We start from the raw sequence: 24561 nt of genomic DNA, 5'->3' as shown, positions 1-24561 counted from the left end.
TTACCTTTTGAAAGTTTTAACACTTTGGAAAATGGTTTTTGTGTGTTTTTTTTTTTTTCTTAAGCTACTACTTCAGCATACATGTTTATTTATTTATTGCTATTTTTAAAAGACAAGATTTTAAAAGGCAGAAGAAATCATAAAGGTTATCTACCTTACCCAGCTTATTTACATCTGAGGAAACTGAGGCCCAGGGAAGTTAATTGGTAAGCCTAAGTCCACAGCATGAGAGAATGTCAACCTGACACTTGATTTCTAGCAAAGTGCCATTTCTCTGATTCCATTCTACTTCTTTGTAATGTTGTTGGTATTGTTTTAATAGTGATTTTTTTCTTGATACCTGTTGATTAGCATTTATCATGTACAGAAAATGATTACAGCTCTTACTACTTTTGCATGATCTAAATACCTGGAGTCTGTACTCTCCAAGTAGATCAAATTTGTAGGTCTCTGGTTAGTATTACTCTCATCGGAAATATATATTTTTAAATTTCAGAATAAATAATACATTTCATAAATTTCTTTTTAGCCTTCACAGATTTAGAGAACTTTTTCTTTTTTTTTTTTTTTTGGAGAGGTTTTCGCTATAGGGTGCGTGCGCTCGCCAGACAGACAGAGAGAGACATAGAGACAGAAAGCGAGAAATCACCCCACAGGGGGGATGGTCACACCGCAATCCCTTCTCCTCCATTCTCCTCTCGGGATCTTGGGCATGCACTCACACACGCCTGGCATGAGTTTTAAGCCACCGGGTTCGGGACACGAACCGTGGTCAACTACATGGGAGTCCAGCAACACAGCCATTACACTAACTGCTGGTTCCCAGATTTAGAGAACTTTTGAGAATAAAAATATAATTGAAAATTGAAATTTGTTCTTAATCCTGACTGAAAATCTTTAAACAGTTTATCTGAAACTATGGTCTCAAAAAATATAATATTTGATGATATCACAGATAATAGTATTTATGTTACTGATGCCAATACTGCAAAAACAAAATCCAAATTTTATATTAAAAGACTGTTGCAAGATATATTCTGTGTTAAAATAGATAGTATTATTTAACTGTTAGTCCTCTTCTTTTTTTCCCAGATTAACATTTACAATACTTCCTGATTAAAAAGCTGGCCATATATTTTTCCCTTGTTGGAGAGACAAATTAGTAAGGAAATACAATTCACCATGCATCTTATTCTACAAGTTTTAAAAAAGAAACTAGAAGGAGCAGCAGGTGGTGTGATGGTTAAAGGTGCTGGACTCCCACATGGCCAATTATGGTTTGAGTCCCAGACCTAGCAGCTTGCTTTCTCACTTTTTCTTTCCTTCTCTCTCGGTCTCCCTCTGGTCAAATTTAAAAATAAATAAATAATGATAATAATAAATGGAGTTAAAAAGAAAATAGATTTTATTGATCCATTCATGGAGCTTTGTCTTAGAAAATATTTTTTTAAAAATATGTTTGTTTTTTAAGAGTCAGGGTATAAGAAGATGAAATAATGTATAAATGGATTGATTCAAAATGATGTCGATCGGGACCAGCAGTTGGTGTAATGGCTATGTGCTGGACTCCCATGTAGTCAGCCATGGTTCGAGTCCCGGACCTGGTGGCTTAAACTCATGCTGGGCGTGTATGCGTGCATGCCCAAGATCCTGAGAGGAGAATGGAGGAGAAGGGATTGCGGTGTGGCCATCTCCCCTGGAGGATGGTTTCTCACTTTCTGTCTCTGTCTCTGTCTTTCTGGCGAGCACACACGCCCTATAGCAAAAAACCTCTAAAAGAAAAAAAAAAAAAAAAAAAAAAGATGTTGATCCAGAAAAGAAAGGATTATTTTGGGAGCCAGACAGTAGCAGAACAGTAACATATGATGCTCTGTGAGGCAGTCCCAGATGGGAAGATTCCCTGTTCAAATCCAAGCCCTTTCTGGGTGTGCTAGGCTCATACTTGCCTATGAGCCCAGGTTAGCTGAATGCTGGGGATGGATCGCAGTATTGGGACCCTGCTAGGGCTGTTGTCTGTCTCAATCCCTCTCTCTTCCCTCCTTCATTCATGGAAGAACTAAACTTTGAATAAGAAAGAAAGAGGGATAAAAAGAATAGGTTATTTTGAAAATATTAAAGGAGAATCATTTCTGTTCCACCTGTTTTTTCCCCTTTATTCACAATAGGGCACGTGTGCACACTTGTGAGAGAGGGAGGAAAAGACGAAGGAAGAGAGCTCCCTCCCAGGGTTAGACATACTGCAATCCGCCTCCTAAAGGTCTCCTGCCCTCCAGCCCATTGGATCCTGGGCATGCAAGCATGTGCCCAACATGATTTAGGGCAACCAGGACAGGGATTTGAACTGCAGTCACCATGTGGTATCCAACTTCTTTTAAGCAGCACAGTTATGGCTGTGCCACGTCTCCAATCCTGGCCTGTATTTTTAAACTAATGATTGAAGTATTTCCCTTTGATCTCATAGATGTTTGCGAAATTATTCATGAGTTGAATTTGTGTAAGTCTCATTTATATATGCTGCAAATTTACTGTTAATTAGAGCTCAGTGACAACTTCCTTTGTACTAGGAGTAATCAGACTACTTTATAAATTAAAAATTCTTCATAGGATATTAAATTGTCATAAAATAAGGTCCAGCAATGTCATAAAACTACATGATGAATTGATAGACAATAAATGGATTTCCTAACAACAGTGCATTAATGATACAATTTGTTTTTCACCTCACATTGAGAAGCATGATTAGTGAAAAGTAGCACTGTTTGTTTTGTGAGGAGCTTTGGAGTTCTTGTATATTACCTTTTAAATGCATTGTAATATTTTTAATTAGTTCAAGGTACACCTTGTGACTTATTCTTACTGTAAATGTTTCTTAAAGGTACTATGACATACAGATGAGAAAACTTACTTTGAAGACTCGTTCCTGCAGTTTAACAAAAGCCACCCATTTCACAGATGATTTAACTTTGATTAACCGACTCCATTGTAACAGATTATTCCGACAACTGGAATTTCATTCTTTGGTATTATTTCTAGGTGCAGCTTAATTTACAGAACAGTTTTCTTTCCATCTCACCAAAATACATCACAATTTTGACGTTAACTTAAAGTAAAAATTCAATGGTTCATTAAACCTGGTTTTAGCATTCATTGACAAGAGGTTTGTCATTTTAAAAGTAACTGCTACTTTTATGCACTCTTTACTGCTCAGTTTATAACCTTAGATTCCCTGTCAGAGAAAGCATGGAGTTAACCACTTAGCATATTTTAATGAATATTCATCAATAAATTGATGTGACATGGCAGTTCCATTTTTCAGTCTTCTTATTCTGTTACCGTCTTTCCTATAATACTTTTAGGTATCTTATAGCAGATCATGTAATAGCGACTAGCTTAGGAAACCTGTAGGACTATAATACTATATATTTGGCCATGTCAATAGTCATTTAATAGCTATCATATTAATTTAAAATAAGAGAAGTGCATTTGTTTCAGAGGGACATTCTTTACGCTGGAATAGACATTAGGACAAATATTTGGTCATTGTATAAGATCAGCTTTATAATGAAAGGATTATATTTTGCCATTTTAAAAAATAGCATATCTTGGTTTTTGTTCCCTTGAATTGTATTGTTTAATCACTTGTATGAGATTTGGAATTAAGTACCAATTAAAGTTTTAAAATTTGTTTTTAATCCGTGTAGTAAAGGAGGTATGTACATTCATTCTAAAATAAAACCCTGAAAGCATGTGTATTTAAATAGTTGGTATTCATCATTTCAGCTACAACTAAAATAACATATGCACAAATAGGCATGGCAAATTCTACGTAGTACGCAGGTATAGATCACTGTCTCACAGGCATCATCTACATTTTAAACTCTAAAAGGAAAAGAGTGTCTATAAACAAGATCTTTCCTGTTAAATATGTAGATTATGAGGTCACTTAGCACTAAAGTACTGACCATATGCATTATGACAGGAATTTGACACCTGTCATTGGAAATAGTACTTAGAAGCAGTATAATGCAACAAAGTTGAGGGAGGAGAATAAGATGTGGGTCGGAGGCTGTAATTTATAATTCACAATGCTCAAGAATGACCTGTCCAGGGTGACTCAAAATTCTTATCTTTGATTTTAGGATTTATATACAGTAAACCCTACTGGTAAAAAGAAAAAAAAAATGAGCAAACTGATAGTACTAGCAGAAAATGGAAAAACAAAATTCCTTATACTTAATTTTTTATTAAATAAATATCCTTTTATTCTAAAAGTCAAGTTTCAAATTAAATGTAATCAAATTATTTGATCATATTATACCTGCAGGTGAATTTATGGCATGATTTCATCCTAATGTTTGAACAGTGCAGTATAGAATCGCCACCAGTTATACTGTTTTCAGATTAATAATCTGTTGTATATGAGAATTCATCTAAAAAGGAGTAGTGTCTTTCTGTTTTTCTATGTGATTATTTTGCCCAAAAAAGCTTTCATTTTTTTAAGTAGCACAAAAGCTGTAATTGGCATGCTTTGTAAGGAAGTGTCAATGTGCAAGAGAGTGGCGATCACTAAGAATTCTTTTACGTGTTCTTTCCCCTTTGCACCACCGCCTCCTCAGCAGGGTCACTGAGATCACTAGCTTTTCTTGAAATGGCCATTTTCACTGGCAGGTGCATTATACCCTGTATTTTCAGATTGTTTTTCCATTCTGAATGTTTGGCAGGTTGATTGCTCTGGCTGCATTGACGGAGAAAGGGCTGACAAATGCGGTTGGGCTGGCTGAAAAGACAGTGATTACTGTTTTCCTTTGTGGCTGATTGAGGCCCTTGAAAGGAAAAATTTTAACCTTCACCATTTGGTTCAAAAGTATGAGCATATATTGAAATCATTCGTGCCATTTATCCTAGTTCTGTAAACTTGTCAGAACGTAAAAATCGCTCAATTTCAAGTAATGTAGGATTGGCATACGTCATTATCATTTTGATTAAGTTGGAGGTTGTATCATTGTGTGCATTATACAGTGTCATTTAAAGCTTTCTTTCCACAGGTACAGTTATATTTTATTGCTTATACTATAGAGTTAGAAAGATTTTCATCGCTCTCTAAACCTAACACTATGTGTGTGGTTTGGCAGCTGGTGTGGCCTACAAGCTGCATTTTGTTTGCAGGGTAAAGGCTTGTCTGTAGGCCTCCTGGAGTGTGGGTAATTGCACAGGCTCGCCATTGGGGAGAGACACAGGATTGGAAGCAGTCAAGCGGAAGAATGTTATGCCATCCCATTGCCACCTTGTAGCAGAAAGACACAATCCCAGCAGTGCCATCTGGTTGTTGCTATCTAGTCAGCTGGCCTGGCTGCTGGGACCATGACTTGGCAGCTGGTTCCCACCCTTGACCATTCTTTTGTGTGCGTTGTATATGTGCGTGTTTTCGATAATTCTGAACATGGGTCAGAGACATGACTCTAACTAACAAGTAAAGTCCTGGATTGAATAGACTCTCATTACTTGAGTTGCACTCTGCTGCAGATGCCTGCTGCCATTCTCTTATAGATAAATAACATGTGTGTTCAGGCAATAAAAATAAACATTTTCTTCATAAAAATCCATCTCAGTGTGTAGCAAAAAAGAAAGTAGGCAAGATTGTATGTCCTGTAACATTTTAAAATAAATCATTTTAACTTACTTCCTGGTTTAGGGATATAAGGGATTTTGTAATTTTTTTAAAGTCTCATAAGCATTGTTTATTATCTCAATTTATATTTTTTAATTCGAATTAAGAAAACAAGATTTTAAGTGCTTATTGGCACATCATATAACAGTAGATAATGAGACTTGCATTTAAAATGACAGAATAGAAAATGTGGTCTCTTAGCTATTATCTCTAAAATCTGCCTCTCAAATAGCAACCTGAGAGTTAATGTAAGCCATCTTTATGCCATATGAAGGCCCATTAGACACTGATGATTTCAGATCACAAGTAAGCAGCCGGCTCTGTAGGCTATTTTAGACATTTGATTTTCTTCATTCTACAGCATTAATGTGTCAGCATGCTATATAAAACTATGCAGGAGTTGCATGTTGTTCTGTCTGGAATGATAAATGCTTGTAAGCGTTTAGAGACTTCTAAGAGGAACTCATCCTAGTTGCTTATATATCTTCTTTCAGTTTATGTAGCTACAGAATTTAGTATGCCTATTGATGAAGTGCCACATAGATATGTACAGAAACTCAAAGATTCCACTTAATTCTTCCTCTAAGATCGCGATGATAAAATTTATATTATTTGTACTTGTTCTGTCTCGTCAGTGGTTTACTTTTGCTTTTACCTAGGGAGTTATAACACCTTCTGAAATAGTACCTTACAAGTTACCAGCTATAAAAATAATTTTTGTTTTATTGTGGGTTTTTTGTTTTTGTTTTCCCAGATGAAGAGGAAGAAGATGATGTAGTGACTCCCAAACCACCTATTGAACCTGAGGAAGAGAAAACCTTGAAAAAAGATGAAGAAAGTGATAATAAAGGTATATTAAAGAATTTGACTTCAGGGGAGATAGTGGGGAAAAAAAAGAATTTGACTTTAACAGATTTTATTGGTTCGTATTAAGATTTTGAAATTATTTTTGTATTTAAAATAGACTAAGAGGCTCTAAAATAAAGAGGTGAATCTGGTTGAGAAAGAATGTGTGGCATTCATTGATCCTGACTTTCATAGTGAGTTGACATGATTTGACTGACATAAATCGGACTTCAAAAAAAATTTTGTTTTCCAGCTCCTCCTCATGAGCTAACTGAAGAAGAAAAGCAACAAATTTTACACTCTGAGGAATTTTTAAGTTTCTTTGACCATTCTACAAGAATTGTAGAAAGAGCTCTTTCTGAGCAGATTAACATCTTTTTTGACTATAGTGGAAGAGATTTGGAAGACAAAGAAGGGTAATGTTTAATTGACATGATTATAGTTTCAACAGTGTTAAATTGCTTTAAGAGATAAGTTATAACACCATCTTTTGGGATGGGCTTTGCTTTTTTTCTGTAGAGAGATTCAAGCAGGTGCTAAACTGTCACTAAATCGACAATTTTTTGACGAACGTTGGTCAAAACATCGGGTCGTTAGTTGTTTGGATTGGTCGTCTCAGGTAAAATATAACAAAATTGGTTGCCATTAACTCATATTTGAATTTATAATTAGCAAGTTATTTTAATTATGGGACTTCATGCAATTAAATCAATATTGTATCATTTTTTAAAAATAATGGATGATAGTTCTAATTTATATTTGTTTTGTCTTAGGTACTTTGGAAGAAAAGATTAGGAGCATTATATTTAAAATTCAAAATGTTCTTTATGCCTCAGCCTAGTTTACTGATTTCCATTGCTCACCAAATCATTTGTATAAATGATGTCGTATAAATATAAACACATATTTTAATTGTTTTAACATGAAAAACATTTTAAATGATTAACTGTAATAATTTAAAGTTATACCAAATGCCCCAACAAGTATAACTAGAGATATCTTTTTTGAGTGTTAGATACTTGTTTTGTTCTTTTTTTTGTTTTCAGAGTAATCTTGTAAAAATAGTTTAATAAAGAGGAACATAAGACAGTTCTTATTAAGCATAGCATTTCTTTTCCACTTGATTCTTGTGAGCAGTATCCAGAGTTACTCGTGGCTTCTTACAATAACAATGAAGATGCACCTCATGAGCCTGATGGTGTGGCCCTTGTGTGGAATATGAAATACAAAAAAACTACCCCAGAGTATGTGTTTCACTGCCAGGTAAGATGGTCTTCTAACAGTCTTTCCCAAGTTTAAGAATTCATAATGAATGTAGACAAGTGCCTTTTTTCTTTTCTTGTCAACATAATGATTTCATTGGATTGGCATTTACTAAACCACCCCATATTTGCAAACAGATGTTAACAGAAAACTGAAGACTTCTCAGTTCAACATGATCTGCCTTCTGTAGCTTTTCTGACATCTCTTATAATGTTTAATCACACCTAAAGTCCTTTGCAGTAGTGATTTTCTGTTATTGTGATTGATTGTATAAAAGGAATCTTTTATAAAATGTCTTTTCTACAGGGAGTTTCTCAGGAACTTATTTGCTGAATATACAATTAGATGGTTGGCCCACTGAATTACTTATACATGGCCTCAGGAGTTGGAACTAGATAGTTTTAAGTAGAAACATATGGTTGAAGTAGGAAACAGATGCAGATTTATAAAGTGGATTTAGTAGAAGGTTAGAATTTGTAAGCCTTTTCTAGTTGCATGAGTTAAAAGTCTCTTAATAATGTCATAATCCTGAATAAACATTTATCGCAATCAAAACTAGCATGTACACTACTGTCAGCTTACTGTCAAAAGCCAATGTGGGGTCAGTTATCTTTTTAATGCTGTAATCAAATGAAATAATTTTTTGCTTTCTTTGATAAGCTGTGTAAGCATTTATATAAACAGTCATTATATTGGATTGACTTTAAGCAAAAATATTCTAAAGGTACATTTTATACTTTTGAAATAAAACATAAATTCTAATACCTTAAGAAGGAAATATTTTAGATAACATTTTCATAACTTATCAAGCTTTTTTCATTTGAATCTCAAGTATAAAAATCTTAACCTTCTTGCAGTCTGCTGTGATGTCAGCTACATTTGCAAAATTTCATCCAAATCTTGTTGTTGGTGGCACATATTCTGGCCAAATTGTACTTTGGGATAACCGTAGCAATAAAAGAACTCCAGTGCAGAGAACTCCACTGTCAGCTGCTGCACACACAGTAAGTAAAGCAGGTTATTTCCTTGAGACTTCCATACCTCTTCACCATTAACTACTTAGCACTGTCCATCAGAGCAGTCTCAGAATGTGCTTCCTTTGATGTACAAATTTCTCATCATTTAGCAGCTAGCAAGGAAGGCCTTATTTCTGTATTTTTGGAGATCTGTTTCATCAGAAACTCATCTCCTGAGACAGCCTTTTGTTAATCAACAGACTAGTAGTAAACAGCACATCAAAAATACTCTCAGGCCAACCGGTTGCGTGGTGGTTAAGGTGCTGGATTCCACATGACCGATTGTGCAGTTTCAATCCTGGACCTAGCTAGCAGCTTATAAAACATGCTGGGCACATCTGCGTGCATGCCCAAAATCTTGAGAGGAGAATGGAGGAGAAGGGGTTCCTGCATGACCATCCCCGCTGGGGAGTGACTTCTCACTTTCCCTTTCTCTCTCTCTAGCAAGTGCACACACTCCATAGCAAACTCTAATTTTTTTTTTAATTCTAAGCTGTGATATTGTTTTGATATGAAACAGAATACTTAAAAATTAGTCTAAATTTTTGTTTCAATTTTTGCTAAAATAATTCCTGAAAACTTTCTTTAAATGTCCCCAGCACCCTGTATATTGTGTAAATGTTGTTGGAACACAAAATGCTCACAATCTGATTAGCATCTCTACTGATGGAAAAATTTGTTCTTGGAGCCTGGACATGCTTTCTCATCCACAGGTAAGTTAAAATTGGAAAGCACTGAAACTTAGAGGCTGATGTTGCTTTTTTTTTAAGTGCGTATATACCCCAGCTGAAGTTTTTCATAAACCGTTTTATAATAACTTATAAATATAAACATTGTTAAGTAGTTTGTTGTATATTTTTTTTGTTAAATCTGCTTCATTTAAACGAGATGATTTATGTTAGAATAAGACAGTTATTCACAAACCAATTAGAAGTTTTTCTGCAGAAAAATTCAAATTTCAAGTTTACAAAATAATCTCATTTTTTCAATGTAGGATAGCATGGAGTTGGTTCATAAACAGTCAAAGGCAGTAGCTGTGACATCTATGTCCTTCCCTGTTGGAGATGTCAACAACTTTGTTGTTGGGAGTGAAGAAGGTTCTGTGTACACAGCATGCCGCCATGGCAGGTACAGCCTCAACTAGTATTTGCACATTATTTAAAATTCTACCTTGAATAACCTCATTGAAACAAATTACGCCTTATTTAAGAGGTCTATTCTAGAGCCACTCATTATTTGTGACAGATTATGTGAAATTAAAAATTGAATACATTTTTTTTAATGATCATTTTGGATTCATGGGGTGTTCTGAATTCACGGGTCATGGTGTATTGTGGTTGTGTGTGTGCACACTCAAAGTAGTTAGCATAAGAGAGAAATGTTCAGCAGTTACAAATACAATAAGCACGTGCCACATACTGACATTTACATTTGCAAATAAGGTTTTTCTATTTCTGTTTATTTGGACTTTGAGCTTTAGTTCTGTCTGCCTGATAATTGTACAGTAATGTCACGAACACATTTTAAATTGACTAGTATTTCTCCTGCTGTTCAATCTGTTTTGAAATTGTCTAGCTGTACCTTATCAATTGCTTCCTTTAAAAAAATTGAGTGTCCAGATTTCATCTCAAACACAGATCACCTTCCTTTCAAAGCTTTTCATTTAAAAGCAGCCCAGATTGTCTCCGTTACATGTGGCATCCCTTTGTCTCTATTCCACCCCCTCAGATATTGGACTTGAGTTCTGTTGTCAGCAACTTCATGCTGATGGTTCCAAATGTACTTCTTGCTTTAGTAAAGTAATCATCATGTCCGGATAGACTAACACTCAACATGAGTGTTCTGATGTGTTAAAGTGCTAGGCTCAGAGCACAGAGTTCACTTTGCTGCAATTAAGTCATGATCTAATATAAAAGCCACAATAAAATGTGTTTATAATCTATCATCTCTGCTTGTAAGAGATCTCTCTAACATTTTCACTCTATTGGAATAGCAAAGCTGGAATCAGTGAGATGTTTGAGGGGCATCAAGGACCAATCACTGGCATCCATTGTCACGCAGCTGTGGGAGCAGTTGACTTCTCACATCTCTTTGTCACGTCATCATTTGACTGGACGGTAAAACTTTGGACAACTAAGGTATCTAAAATACAGATGTCTGCTCATTTGATCGAAGTGCTGACACAAGGTGGTGCTCTAATACTACATAGGAAAGACGTAAAAAGCTTTTAAATAGCTTAGGATTGTTTATTAATAGCTCAGACTTGGTAAGAAGTTATACAGAATGTGAATGAGCTACTACATGTTATAGTTTTCATCAAAGTGCACTGACAAATAGGGTAACCCTACGCATAATCAAAGACCAGTCTTCTCACCACTTGAAGCTATTCCAGCACTGAACTGGTGTACCTTGAACTGAGTTGGGGAGAAAGGTCAGCCTTGTGGCCTGTTGGTTGGGGAAACCTGGGTCCCAGATAGCCTGCTTCGTGGTTCGAGATAGGGAAAAGCCCGAGTACTTCTAGCACCTCATGTAGTTGTCGTTTAGGTCAGTTCAGACACCGTACATTTGATTTGCTCTTTGGACAGCTTTTAGAGGCTTTTTCAGAATTGCAGTAGCTCACAGAGCTGATGGAAATAGAGAAAAGACCAATATAAACTGATTTGCAGTAACTTCTGTAGAGAAGGGCTATACATGATAATCTTGAATCATTAAAAAAGTATTGTATAAAGGCACAAATATATAGATATAATTGTTCTACAATAAATATTTGAGTAGTATGGGTTTTAATAAATAGCAGTGGGACCAGCAGTTAGCGTAATGGCTGTGTCACTGAAATCCCATGCAGTCGACCACGGTTCGAGTCTCGGACCTGGTGGCTTAAATTTAAGCCAGGCGCGTGTGTGTATGTGCCCAAGATCCCGAAAGAATGGAGGAGAAGGGATTGTGGCGTGGCCATCCCCCCCTGGGGGGTGATTTCTCGCTTTCTGTCTCTCTGTCTCTCTGGCAAGTACACGGGCCCTATAGCAAAAACCTCTCCAAAAAAAAAAAAATAAAAAAATAAACAGCAGTTCCTTGAAAAACCCATTTGTGTGATAAAGTGTTTCCTGACCCTGCAGCAATTCCAGTTAAATGTGGCACTGCCCTGTGCTGTTGAAAATCTCGACAAACCCAAGTAGGGAATGTTACCCCCTGTGACAGACTCTGTACTTTCATTTGACCCCACTTTGTAATTAAAGTGCCTTAACTTTGCAATTAGTTTTTCTGCAGTATCACATCTTTTGTTTTTCTTTACCTTATCCCTAAATGTTGACTTTCTGAATAATTCATGAAATGAAGACCTTCTTTAGTTTTTCCTTTTCTTTGAGAAAACTTAGTGGTCATAAAAGATGTTCTTCAGGGACAGAAGATGGCATGGTAGTTAAGACGCTAAACTCCCACATGGTCAACCATGGTTCAAGTCCCACACTCAGAAGCTTGAAAATTACACAGGACGTATTTGCTTGTGTGCCAAAAACCTCAAGAGGAGAATGGAGGAGAAGGGACTACAGCATGGCCATCCCTCCTGGGGGTGGGGGGGGTGATTTCTTACTTTCCCTCTTTCTCTCTGTCTCTCTTAAGCAAGTACACGCATACCCTACAGCAAAAATCTTTAAAAGAGAGAGAGAGGGCAGCTGGTGACGTAGTGGTTAAGGTTTTATGTGATTTGCTGCAGTTCGAGTCATGGACCCAGCAGCTTAAAATGCAACTCTGAGCCCGTGTGCGCCCAAAATCCCAAGGGGAGAATGGATTTCAACATGATTATCTCCCTTGGGGGTGATTTTTTACTTTCTGTCTCTTTCTCTCTCTAGCAAGCACGCATGCTCTATAGCAAAAATCTCTAAAGAAAAAAAATTGAACTTACCTATAATAGCAGACTGATTGATACTTATTTTGTGGTACTCAATAGCTAGTTGGTTGCTGGTTATTTTTGCTCCTCTATTTTACTGTATTTCAGCATAGAGGTGCCTTCTGAATAAGAATCATCGGTAGGCAGGCCTCTTTCCTTGCTAATTAGCTAGGCATTGCTTTCTTCCTTGACCCTTATATAGAAGACATCTTTATTAATTGAGCTATGATACATGCCGCTGCCCCCCCCCCCAATGTTAGTGGCCAAAGAATGGACCAGCATAGAACAGTGCTTTTATTTTCAGTTTTGCTACAGGTGCACATGCTCACCCAGGGGAAAGGAAAGTGAGAAAGGAACCCCATGGGGGATGGTCATGCCACAATCCCTTTTCCATTTCTCCTTTCAGGATATTGGGCTCACATGAACACGCGCTCGGTGTGTTTTTCAAGCCACCAAGTCCAGGACCAATACTGTGCAGTCATCCATGTGGGACCCAGGAACCTTAACCACCACACAACCACTGACTTTACAACAGTGTGTTTTTAATTGTGACCCTCTGAAACGTTATCAGAAGAATTACCTTTTATTCTAACTTTTCTACATTCACATAGTCCTACCTATGAAGGGTAAAACAACAATAATCTGCTAAGTAAATATCTTTATATTTGGACATACCTTGGCTCTACTGTCATTGTTTAAATTTTGAATTTACCCTTCCTGGTTACTTATGTTACTGGTATTCTGAACATTTCAATAGTGCCTGTGCAACTGTAATAATGAGTAATAGACAATGCTGATGTATAATGAATGGTAATGAACAGTAGACAGTGTTTTTTAATAACCTCTCTTTAAAAACATCATTCCAATGCATTTTTAGTTTTGTAAACTAGTATCTTCACATGCATGAATTTATTAGATTTTTAAACATTTAACTTCTCTGCCTTTACATTTTAAGTGCTTTCTGACTCTAAGAACTGAGCCCCAGAAACTGGAAAAATGAATCATTAGATAATGATATATCTTTCTCTCCTTTAATATCTGGCTCTACCCAATAACAAAACAATATTTCTTTTTCTCTTCCTTTCTGTAAGCCTTCTAAAAATCCCTAGAAATTTCAGTGTGGCACTGCCTCAAATTGAATTTTAGGTGATCTACTTTTGTGGTCTTATTCTTTATGTGGTCAAAAATTTATAACATAGTCACAGAGTTTGGTTCATCAGATTGCTTTTATTACTTTATCAGGCTCAGCTATTTTTAGTATAAAAGACAGATAAATTATTTTCTATACTGGTCAAGTTGAAACCAACCAAGCCATTGCTTCTGATATATTTTGAAGACAATGTTACTGTCTCAAAATACCAATTGAAAATTCACTAGCACTTCAGTGGGAGTGAAAGGGGGTTGGGAGAGTAAGTGAGCTGCGAAAGCTTCTTCAGGGTAATCTGGGGTTCTGGAAGAGCTTGATTGGGGTAGACTTGGTTAATTAGCTAATGCTCCCCCATATTTAACTATACTTGTTACAGATTACTCTCAAAACAAAGATTATTTAAGAGGACACAATGTTTTGATGTATGAACAGTACACTCTTGGTCTCAGAACAAACAGCTGCCAGAACCATATATTCCATAAGATGACAAAGACTGTTAACATGCTAATTTCTTAAACTAGGTAATTTTCAGACTTTGTAGTCCATATGCACCTTGAAGTATCACAATCTCTAATGTTTTTAATGTCTGATAAGCTTTTCTTTATTTTAATAACTTGCTTATTTCATTCTCAGAGTGTACTAGCATCAAAACAGGGTTAAAGGATCCTACTAATGTTTAGAGTAACTGCTATGCACATATTGACAAGTCAAAATGACAAAGTGCTTTGCAGTTGTGGTATTTCTTGGGGAAGACTGACCCGAAATCAGACCCAATCCTACACAGCAGCATTTGTCTCAGTAACTTGTTACTGGCCAGTGTCTAGCCTCTCCTCTGCATATTCAGAAACTCAGTTTTGTCAGTCTAGTAGAGTTGATTAGCTAGGGAGCGCTGACTAGAACTAACAGGCCCCTAAGGCACTCCTACATTGAAGCATGTCAATTTATTAATTTATGATGAAAAACATAACTGCCAGAAGGCCCAGATACTCATGCCAGCCTGACCAGCTCATTGTTTCCCTGTAGACAACCCACATGGGAAGCCAAATTATAATCAGAAGATTGCTTAGTGAGCAAAGAATTGGAACAAAAGAAGTTTTATAATTTGAATGTTTAATGGCATCAAGCTAAGATAGCCTAATTCATTCATCTTCAGATAGAGATGGTCTTGCCTTGAGATAGTAATTCTCAAAATCTATTGGCTGAGACTCCCTATTGCAGTGCTTTGATGGGTACTGTCTTTATTTTTCATTTCACTTCTAAGATTGTTTTTTGTGTTGCAAGTTGTTTTTAATAGATGTATTGCTTCTCAAAAAGTCTATCCTCAGTCAGGTTACATAGGTTGATATTTCTGTTCTTAGAGTCTTTTTTTTTTTTTTTTTTTTTTTTGATTTGCTATAGGACACATGCACTTGCCAGAGAAAGAGAGAGAAATCACACCCTAGAGGGGATAGCCATGCTGTAATTCCTTCTCCGTTCTCCTGTCAGGATTTTGGGCACACATGTGCTCAGTGTGATTTTCATGTTGCCAGGTTTGGGACTCGAGCCATGGACCCAGCCATTTTAATTTCAGCACGACCTGCTGGCCCCAGAATTATTATTTTTTTTTTTTTTAGAGAGAGAGAGAGAATCTAATCATTTCTCCTCTGATCCTAGTTGAGGACATATTGATTTCCCAGGTCTGTGAGGAGCACCTCCCTGTTCATTTGCTGGGTTGTCAGAAAAATCATGATGCATTTTTGCATAGAAAACCAGAAAAATATGTCATGACTTCTGACAACCTAATACTTACTATAGGGACTCTCTCTGTTATTAATCTAGAACTCCTCCCCAGTTTGAAAATTAATCTCTATTTGTTTTCTAGGGCTGCTGGGACAAATTACCTGAAACTGGGTGGCTTAAACAAACAAATTTACTCTCTCAGAGTTATGGAGGCTGGAAGTCCAAAATCAAGGTGCTGGCCAGCAGGTTACTTTTGGAGACACCAGGGGAGAATCTGACCCCTATTTCCCTCCCAGCTTCTGGTGGTCGCCAGCTGTCCTTGGTGTTCCTTGGCCTGCAGCTTCATCCCTCCAGTCTCTGCCTGTCTTCAAGTAGCATCCCACCTGTTTGTCTCTGGGTGCCAGTTCTCTTGTCTCAACAGTACCAATCCTGGCAGAATCTAGGGCCCACTCCAACGCAGTATGGCCTCGTCTTAACTTGATGGTATTTGCAAAGACTGTATTTTCAAATGAGTTCGTATTTATAGGTACCAGGTAACATAAATTTTAGAAGGATACTGTTCAACCCTGCGTAAGCCTTAAAGAGTTTAGAAAAAAAAATAGTTTGTCCCTTGACCACATAATTATTCTCGTCATTGTACCAGAATGAGCCATTTTTACGTATTCAAATGCTACCTTTCAAAGAAGCCCTTCATTTTGATTCCCTCTTTTGATTCTTTCTTTTGGCTAATATATGTTATAAACCTTTTGTATGTAAGAATGTCAGAACTTCAGAGATCTATAGGCATTACCTAGTTCAGTGATTCTCAGGCTTGGTTGCATATTAGAATCACCTGGGCAGTTAACCTTTTGTTGCTCACGTAGCACCACAGACCAATTCAATCACAATATCTGGGGGGCAGGGGCAGGCAACAGCATGTTTTCTTAAATTCTCTAGGTGGTTATGACATATAGTCAAGGTTTACAGCCACCAATACAAAGCCTTCGTCTTATAAATAATAGAATAGAGGCTTAGAATGGTGGAGTGACTCTCTGAAACCCTTAAAGCTAGCTGCTGGTGGAGCCAGTGGGGGGTGTGGTAGTTAAGTTGCTGGACTCCAACATGACTGACCAGGGTTCAGGTCCTGGACCTGGTGGCTTGCTTTCTCATTTTCTCTTTGTCTTTCTCTGTCTGGTGAGCACATATGCCCTGTAGCAAATTAAATTATAATAATAATTAAATAATACTTTGAAAGAAAAAAAAAGCTGGCTCTGAAAAGGCTGAGACTAGAGTCCAGGTCATCTCTGTTGGCTTTCTGCCATTTAGGCAGTAGTGCGTAAGAAAAAAATCGCTTTTTTAAGAGGTTTTTGCTATAGGGCACATGTGCTAGCCAGAAAGGCAGAGAGAGACAGAGAGACAGAAAGTAAGAAATCACCCCCCAGGGGGGATGGCCACACTGCAGTCCCTTCTCCATTGTCTTCTTGGGATCTTGAGCACGCACACACACACACCTGGTGTGAGTTTAAGCCACCGGGTCTGGGATTCAAACCACGGTGGACTACATGGGAGTCCAGCAACATACCCATTACGCCATCTACTGGTCCTGAAAAAAATTACTTTTTAAAAGTACTTAAATAATCCATTTGAGACTTTAATTTGCAATTTCACATTAATACATAGTATTGATGTTAAATGTATACAAATGCCAACTGAAGGTTTTTTTTTGTTTTTTTGTGTTTTTTTTAGAAATTGATTTATTTCTTCTGAGAGAGAGATCATAGAGACAGACACCCCAACAGCATCTTCATGCTGCAATCTGCCCCTAGTCTTACCTGGTCTGGATCACAGACACACATGTGCTTCCCCAGTGTGTTCAGCGATCCCAAGGAAGCAGACCTAGTACTTTTCCTATGAAAATGCAGTCGTATCACTGCCGAGCTGCCACCTAGCCTCTAAGCCCCTTTCTTTAGATTTCCTTCCCTCTTTTTTCTTGTTGTTTTGTTCTTGAAGAAGAAACCAGGTTAGTTGTCCTGTAGGTTTCTTGCAGTCTGGATTTTTTTTTAAGAATTATTTTGTTTACTTATTTATTTTAAATTGATCAGAGGGGGCAGAGTGAGAGAGAGTGAAAGAGACGGAAAGTGAGAAAGCAAGCCATGAGGTCTGGGGCTCGAACCATGGTCAGCCATGTGGGAGTCCAGCACCCTTAGCCACCATGCCACCTGCCGGTCCCACAGTCTAGATTTTGAATTCCTGTGATATCATACATATTATTGTGTGTAGTGGTAGTCTTTTTTTTTTTTTTTTGTCAGAGGGCAAATGCATTGGTCAGAGAACGAGTAAAAGGGAGAAATTGTCCTCAATGAGGAATGGCTATGCTACAGTCCCTTCTCCATTTCTCCCTCTTTTTGGGGTTTTTGACTTGCACGCACACACACCCAGCCTGTTTTTCAGGCCTCCAGGTTCAGGACTTGAAATACGGGATCAGCCATGTGAGATTTGGCTGCCTTAACTACTAGGCCCACAGAGCCGGCCCTTGCGTACTTACAGATTGTTTATAATCCTGTGAAGAGAAGCCTGCACTCATGAATCCCATGGATATTGACCAGTCTTTATGTTGAAATTTCTTCAGTCTTTTTGTTCCGTCTGTAGCTTATTTTTAGTAGATTCCTCAGAAAGGTACACGTAAGTGCATTACCCCCATATTAGTGAAGAGTATAGGTATAAAGGTTAGTATGTGTATAACATTCATGATTTACATTTTCTTCGTGTACTTTAAATATGTTAGTTACTCTGTTGTCTTCTGGCACAAACTGTCTCATGACACTCTGATTTTCTTGTTCTTACTTGTAAAGTTCTTTTTATTATTATTATTTATTTATTCATTCATTTAGTCTAATTTGACCAGGGAGAGATACATAGAGGGTGGGAGAGTGAGAAAGCAAGCCACCAGGTCCGGTACTCAAACCACAGTCGGCCATATGGGAGTGTCCAGCACTTTAACCACCATGCCACCTGCTGGTCCTGTGAGTTGTTGTTCTAAAAAAAAAGAAAAGAAAAACCAGATGATCACCTGACTTTTTTTTCTTTCCTTTAACAGGTCAATTTTCCTATATACACAGGATAACCTTTCAATATGTAGTTTTAAGCTGTCTTGTATTTTAGGGGAGTTGTTTTATTTTTGGTATTCTGTATTATTACTTTCTTTTTGTTTCTTCCTAGACCCTGCCTCTATGAATATTTCTTTTTTAATCTTTGTCTACTGCTTTTTAAAAATCTACTTTGTCTCTTCTTTAATTTTTTAAAGAACAGTTTTATTGAGATGATAAAATTCATATACCATAATAGTTACCTTTTTAAAGTATACAGCTTATTGGTTCTTTATTTTTTAAGAATGATTTATTTTGGGACCAGCAGATGGCATAACGGTTATGTCACTGGACTCCCATGTAGTCAACTATGGTTCGAATCCCAGACCCAGAGGCTTAACTCATGTCGGGCATGTGTGCATGCATGCATGCCCAAAATCCTGAGAGGAGAAGGGATTGTGGCGAGGCTATCCCTCTTGGGGGGTGATTTCTCGCTTTTTATCTCTTTGTCTCTCCAGTGAGTGCACGTGCCCTATCACAAAAATCTCTCTTTAAAAAAAAAAAAAAAGAATGATTTATTTAATTTTTTTTTTAATTTTTAATTAGCAATAGGACACATGCACTCAACAAAAAGAAACAGAAAGAGAGGGAGGAAAAGTGATAAATGAAACAGACGGGCCTAGAACTCAAACTGCAGTTGGCCATATGGAAGTCCTCAACACCATGCCATCTGCTGACCCCAATTTACTGGTTCTGGTAGATTCATGAGATATTCACTGTCACCAATATCTAATTTTAGAACATTTTTGAATTTCAGAAAGAAAAGCCCTATACCCATTTGTGGTCACTCCTCATTTTCTTCTCCTTCATTTTCTGCAAATCACTAATCTACTCTCTGTATCTATGGATATGCCTCTGGGAACAGATCATGGACATTTCATGAATCATACAATGTGTGTACTGGCTCCTAGCACTTCGTATAATATTTTCAAGGATCACCTATGTTGTAACATATATCAGTACTTAATTTTTTTATGACTAGATAATTCCCATTGTATAGATATGCCATCTATTGTTTATCCATTCATCAGTTGATGAACATTGGGGTTGTTTACACTTTGGGGTATTATGAATAACACTGCTGTGAACATTTATATACACATTTGGTATGTACATTTGTTTTTGTTTTTTAAGAGAGATTTTTTGCTATAGGGCACATGTGCTCACTGGGGAGAGAGAGAGAGAGAGGCATAAAGTGAGAAACCCCCCCCAGAGGGGATGACCACTCTGCAATCCCTTCTCCTCCATTCTCCTCTCAGGATTTTGGGCATGTATGTACACGTGCCTGGCATGCGTTTGAAGCTGCCAGTTCTGGGACTCAAACTACAGTCGGCCATGTGGGAGTCCAACAACATAACCATTACGCCATCTGCTGATCCCACATGTTTTCATTTTTCTTGGGTATATACTTAAGAGTGGAATTGTTGGGTCACATGGTAACTAATTAGTGTTTTGAGAAACTGCCAAGCTGTCTTTCATAGTGCCTAGTGCCTCACCACTATTTTATATTCCAACCAATGAGTTATGAGGGTTCTGATTTCTCATATCTTTACCCACATTTGTTGTGGGTAACATCATATGGTAGTTTTGTTTTGCATTCTTCTCATGACTAATGATGCTTATTGGCTGTTTGAAAGAGTTCTGGATACAAGTCACATATCAGAATAATGGTTTGCAAATATTTTTTCCCATTGTGTAGGTTTTACACTTTCTCGATGGTATCATTTGAAGCACACAAGTATTTAATTTTGATATCATCCAGTGTATATACTTTTTTTTTGTCTCATGTCCTTTTCCTTCTATATCTAAGAAATATTACCAAGTCCAACACCACAAAGATTTATTGCTGTTCTTTCTTGTAAGAGTTTTGTAATTTCAACTCTTTGATTTAGATCTATGATACATTTGAATTAAATTCTGTTTGTAATATGAGGAAGGAGGGGATTAAACTTTATTCTTTTGCATGAGAATATCTAGTTGCCCCAGCATTGTTGAAAAGACTAATTTCCCCCCATTTGCTTGTCTTGACACCATAACAACTTTGTATGGGATTTGACTGAGATCTTTTTCTATTGTTTACTATCTACTAGTGAAATGAGTTTTTCTATACTTTAAAGAGGGCAAGAAAAGATAGCTTTGTGAGTTTCAGACTCTCTCCTATAGTTTTTTTTTTTTTTTTAATTATTTTATTTAACTTTTTATTTATTATTTATTCATTTGTTTATTTCAATTTGACCAGAGAGGGACAGAGTGAGAGAGAGGGAGAGAGAGTGAGAAAGCAAGCTGCCAGGTCCAGGACTTGAACCACGGTCGGCCATGTGGGAATCCAGCGCCTTTAACCACCATGCCACCTGCCGGCCCCTCTCCTATAGTTTTTGTAAAGTGGGGAAATACAGACATTGTGCATGCATGCACACACACATACATACACATATATCTTGTACTTTTTGTGTCTTTTCTGTTTCCACCACTTTAAATCTTCTCTTACCTTTGTCTCTTTTTTTGCTGTATTCTACAACTTGGGTTCTATTCCCAGCAGCTTATCTTCAGTGAGATTTTGTCTTAGAAAGGGGCTTTTAATTTTGAAAGTTTATGAGGCCCAGACTGTGCCATCAAACCTTACTTCTATCTCATTGCAACCTATTTCTATTATAAATGGGATTGTGCCGAACTCACTCCTACTTTCTGTTTCTGACTGGCTTTCACTACAGCATTCACTGTTGACTGTGAGGCTCTCTTCTCCAGCTGTCTGACATTCTCATACCTCCTCAGCATTTCTTTGCGCACAGTACTGAGACTATGCAGGTCTCATAGTTGTCAGTGGCTTGTTCCCACCTACTTATATTTAGAGGTTGGTTCTGATTTCATGGTAGACATTATCTGTGAATCTTTGATTTTGCTCTACTCCTGGCTTTATTCAGTTTTATGGGCGTTTTAGAGTATAGTGCCACTGTTATCTCCCCAGAATCCTTTCATTGGTGAATATTTTTAAAGCAAATTCTGTTCTTTTCTAAACAGTATGGTATCTACAAGTTAAAAAGAAATGCAGACTAGTAGTTGATTCTTACTTTAGAGTGCCCGGAATTTCTATTGTGAAACAGATGGGACCTTTTCTAGGCTGAGTTAAATATCCTAAAATGGTATCATGCCTGTTGAATGATTGTCTATTTTTTTCAGTGATAAGTAGTTTAATGATTTGTGTGTATGTCATATTTTGACTGTACTAAGTAAGAATCAACTCTTCCCTTTCAGAATAACAAGCCTTTGTACTCATTTGAAGATAATTCGGACTATGTTTATGATGTTATGTGGTCACCCACCCACCCAGCCCTGTTTGCCTGCGTGGATGGCATGGGGAGACTGGATTTGTGGAATCTCAATAATGACACAGAGGTGAGCAGGAAAATAACAAAAATTGCACTGGAAAATAGAAAATTGGAGATTTATTGAATAATTTGTGAAATTCTTTGTATTCCAAGGAATGTAAAAGGGCTCTGTTATTGTAGCTTCATCACAAAGAAACCAAATAAGCTTTGTACCCTAAATAATAAACAGCATGCTGTGCAGAACTGAACGGAGAACTAACGTTGTCAAGAGCACGGGGGCATTTCTTTCTACTTTTGAAAAGCACTATCATGCTTCTAATGTCCTGGCAAAGTCTTGTTCACAAGGCAGCTGGGATATTTTTCTTTCGTAGGCTAGAAACCAGATAGTTTCAGACTTGAAATATGTTAACCTTAATTCCAAATTTCTAAATTACCTCTTAGCCTTGACAGAATTGTATGTTATCTGTAAACATTAGCTTTAGCCTGACTTGTTTGGATGAAGTGAAATTTTCTTTTTGGTGGCGGGGGGGGGGAATGGAGATATATTTTGATGGCGTTTTCTATAGAAAACGGATTGAAAGAATTTTACTGTTTTCAGTAAAATGAACATAGAAGTGATTATAGAAACCATCCAATTTCCTAATTATTGTATGAAAATTACTTATTAACAATGAAATTTAACTGCAGCCATCATTTATTCTTAGCTCTGTATAGTTTTATATACAGCTTAGAGAGTTTTAAAGTGTCCCTAGAATCCTCCTTCACTGTCAGTTAGCAGTTCTATCAGTGACAGTCATTGAGGAGAAAGTCGTCTGTGCCTTGACCCACACCTCTTCACATTTCGGGTGGCATCTTGCCAGATCTCTTGAAGTAAAATTGTTGGTTATACAGAGCAAGGAAGTGTTATACTGGAAAGGTAAGACTTTAATATTGTATCAACAATTGGTGTATTGGTTAGGGGAGACACATTTAGACACTGCTAGGAAAAGGTGTCAAGTTCTAGAGGAGATGATTGGGATTGCTTGCTTATCCCTCTTCCAGTTACTTAGAATGGTACCAGTTTTACTTTCTTAGTTCATATTTTGACTTTAGAATTTGTAGTTACAATTAAATATGGACCTTTCCTATAATAATTAACTCAAAATGCAAGCTTCCTTTACAACAGTTTTGGCTTTCTCGGGGGCAAGCATTTGGGGATTACCAGTGTCAAGTTATTTTTGTCAGATTTCAAATTTTTTTAAAAAAATCTTGTTGTATTTTTTTTTTATCATCATAATCTTCTTTCTATTACACTAGATTACATATAACTTTACATTGACTTCCATTGCTTTTTCAAAAGGGAATGCCATGCATGTCAGTCAATACAGAGATATCAATCTCCCCGCTTTATCATTCAATATCTTTTCCATGCTTTTCCCAATAATTATTATTATAATTTTTTTAAACAATCAATCACTATTTCTCATTTTGCTTATTAAAAAGACTTCACCCATCATGAAATACTTCCCAGACTGGTTCAGTTGAGAATACTATACATGTCATCATCAACAGGTAATAAACCATATCTATTTCTCATTAACATCCTGCCTCTCTATTGTTCACTGCTGTCTTTATCCTCTTCTCTCTCCTTTTTTTTTTTTTATACTTTGTTTTTTTCTCATCACAGCACACATACGAATTTTCCATCCAAAATACACTGTGCATTGGCTCAATCAAGCACATCAACATATATGTTCTCAGCAAATGATTTCCCAATTTTTGTGTCCTGCATACCTTGCCTTTTGTTTTGCCATCCTAGATTCCCCATCCCCACCCTCTGCCATGTCCCATCTTCCTCCTCCATTGTCCCTAACATTCATGATTGCCCTCAATGCCTTCCGCCCCCCCATTCAATTGTTCTACCAATGAACTCAATTAGTCTAAGTATATCCACTAGCTAGCACAGCTGACATATCCTTACACATGTATCCAAATCTGATCCTAGGCATAAACCCCAGGGAGTAGAATGAACATATTATAAAGTAGACCCCAGTTGTGTCCATACAACTCTCTTCAGTCATCAAATGTGCATTTTTTTTTCCTCCTGCTTATTATTATTTTTTTTATATTAAATTATATTGCCTAACACTCATTCCCTGAGTATCATCACAACACACCAAGTGTAGTTTCCCATCTAGGATAAACTGCATAGTGTCTTAATCAAGCATGTCGTCACCAATACTGTTCCATTTCTACTTTCATACATATAAATATGTTTTTTATCCTATGTTTGACCCTCAGCCCTTTCCCCCTCTCCCAATTACTCTATCTCTGCTATAGACAGCTATCCTCCAGAGGGGTCATTGAAAATGCGATACCTGCGAGTAGAGGGAGAGGGGTCACGAGTCCAAAGTTTTTAACAATAGGGAAAATAGATTCCATTCAAGGTTGGATCAAGTGTGGGTCTCGTGCAGTTCCGCAACTGTAGGTGAGTCTCCATGGAATACAGTCTCCGGAAGGCAGTTCTGGCAAGCAGAGTTGACCATCAGTTGATGCGGCACAGCAGCCATCTTGTGGTTAGCAGGA

General features: G+C 37.1%; 1 protein-coding gene across 1 annotated transcript in view; it reads left to right on the top strand.

Moving 5' to 3' along the window:
• DYNC1I2 (dynein cytoplasmic 1 intermediate chain 2) overlaps nucleotides 1–24561 on the top strand; it is a gene marked incomplete in the record, with an annotated part of 69893 nt that overhangs the window by 40640 nt on the left and 4692 nt on the right. The window contains 9 exon segments of the mRNA XM_006141500.3: nucleotides 6423–6518; nucleotides 6768–6930; nucleotides 7034–7133; nucleotides 7652–7777; nucleotides 8635–8781; nucleotides 9393–9506; nucleotides 9788–9921; nucleotides 10787–10931; nucleotides 21923–22063. Coding sequence (XP_006141562.2) covers nucleotides 6423–6518; nucleotides 6768–6930; nucleotides 7034–7133; nucleotides 7652–7777; nucleotides 8635–8781; nucleotides 9393–9506; nucleotides 9788–9921; nucleotides 10787–10931; nucleotides 21923–22063 — 1166 coding nt within the window.

The sequence above is a fragment of the Tupaia chinensis genome, unplaced genomic scaffold (assembly GCF_000334495.1).
Source record: "Tupaia chinensis unplaced genomic scaffold, TupChi_1.0 Scaffold000056_1, whole genome shotgun sequence".
NCBI lineage: Eukaryota > Metazoa > Chordata > Mammalia > Scandentia > Tupaiidae > Tupaia > Tupaia belangeri.
The sequence above is the reverse complement of the archived record's forward strand: the minus strand, read 5'-3'. Positions and strand labels throughout refer to the sequence as shown.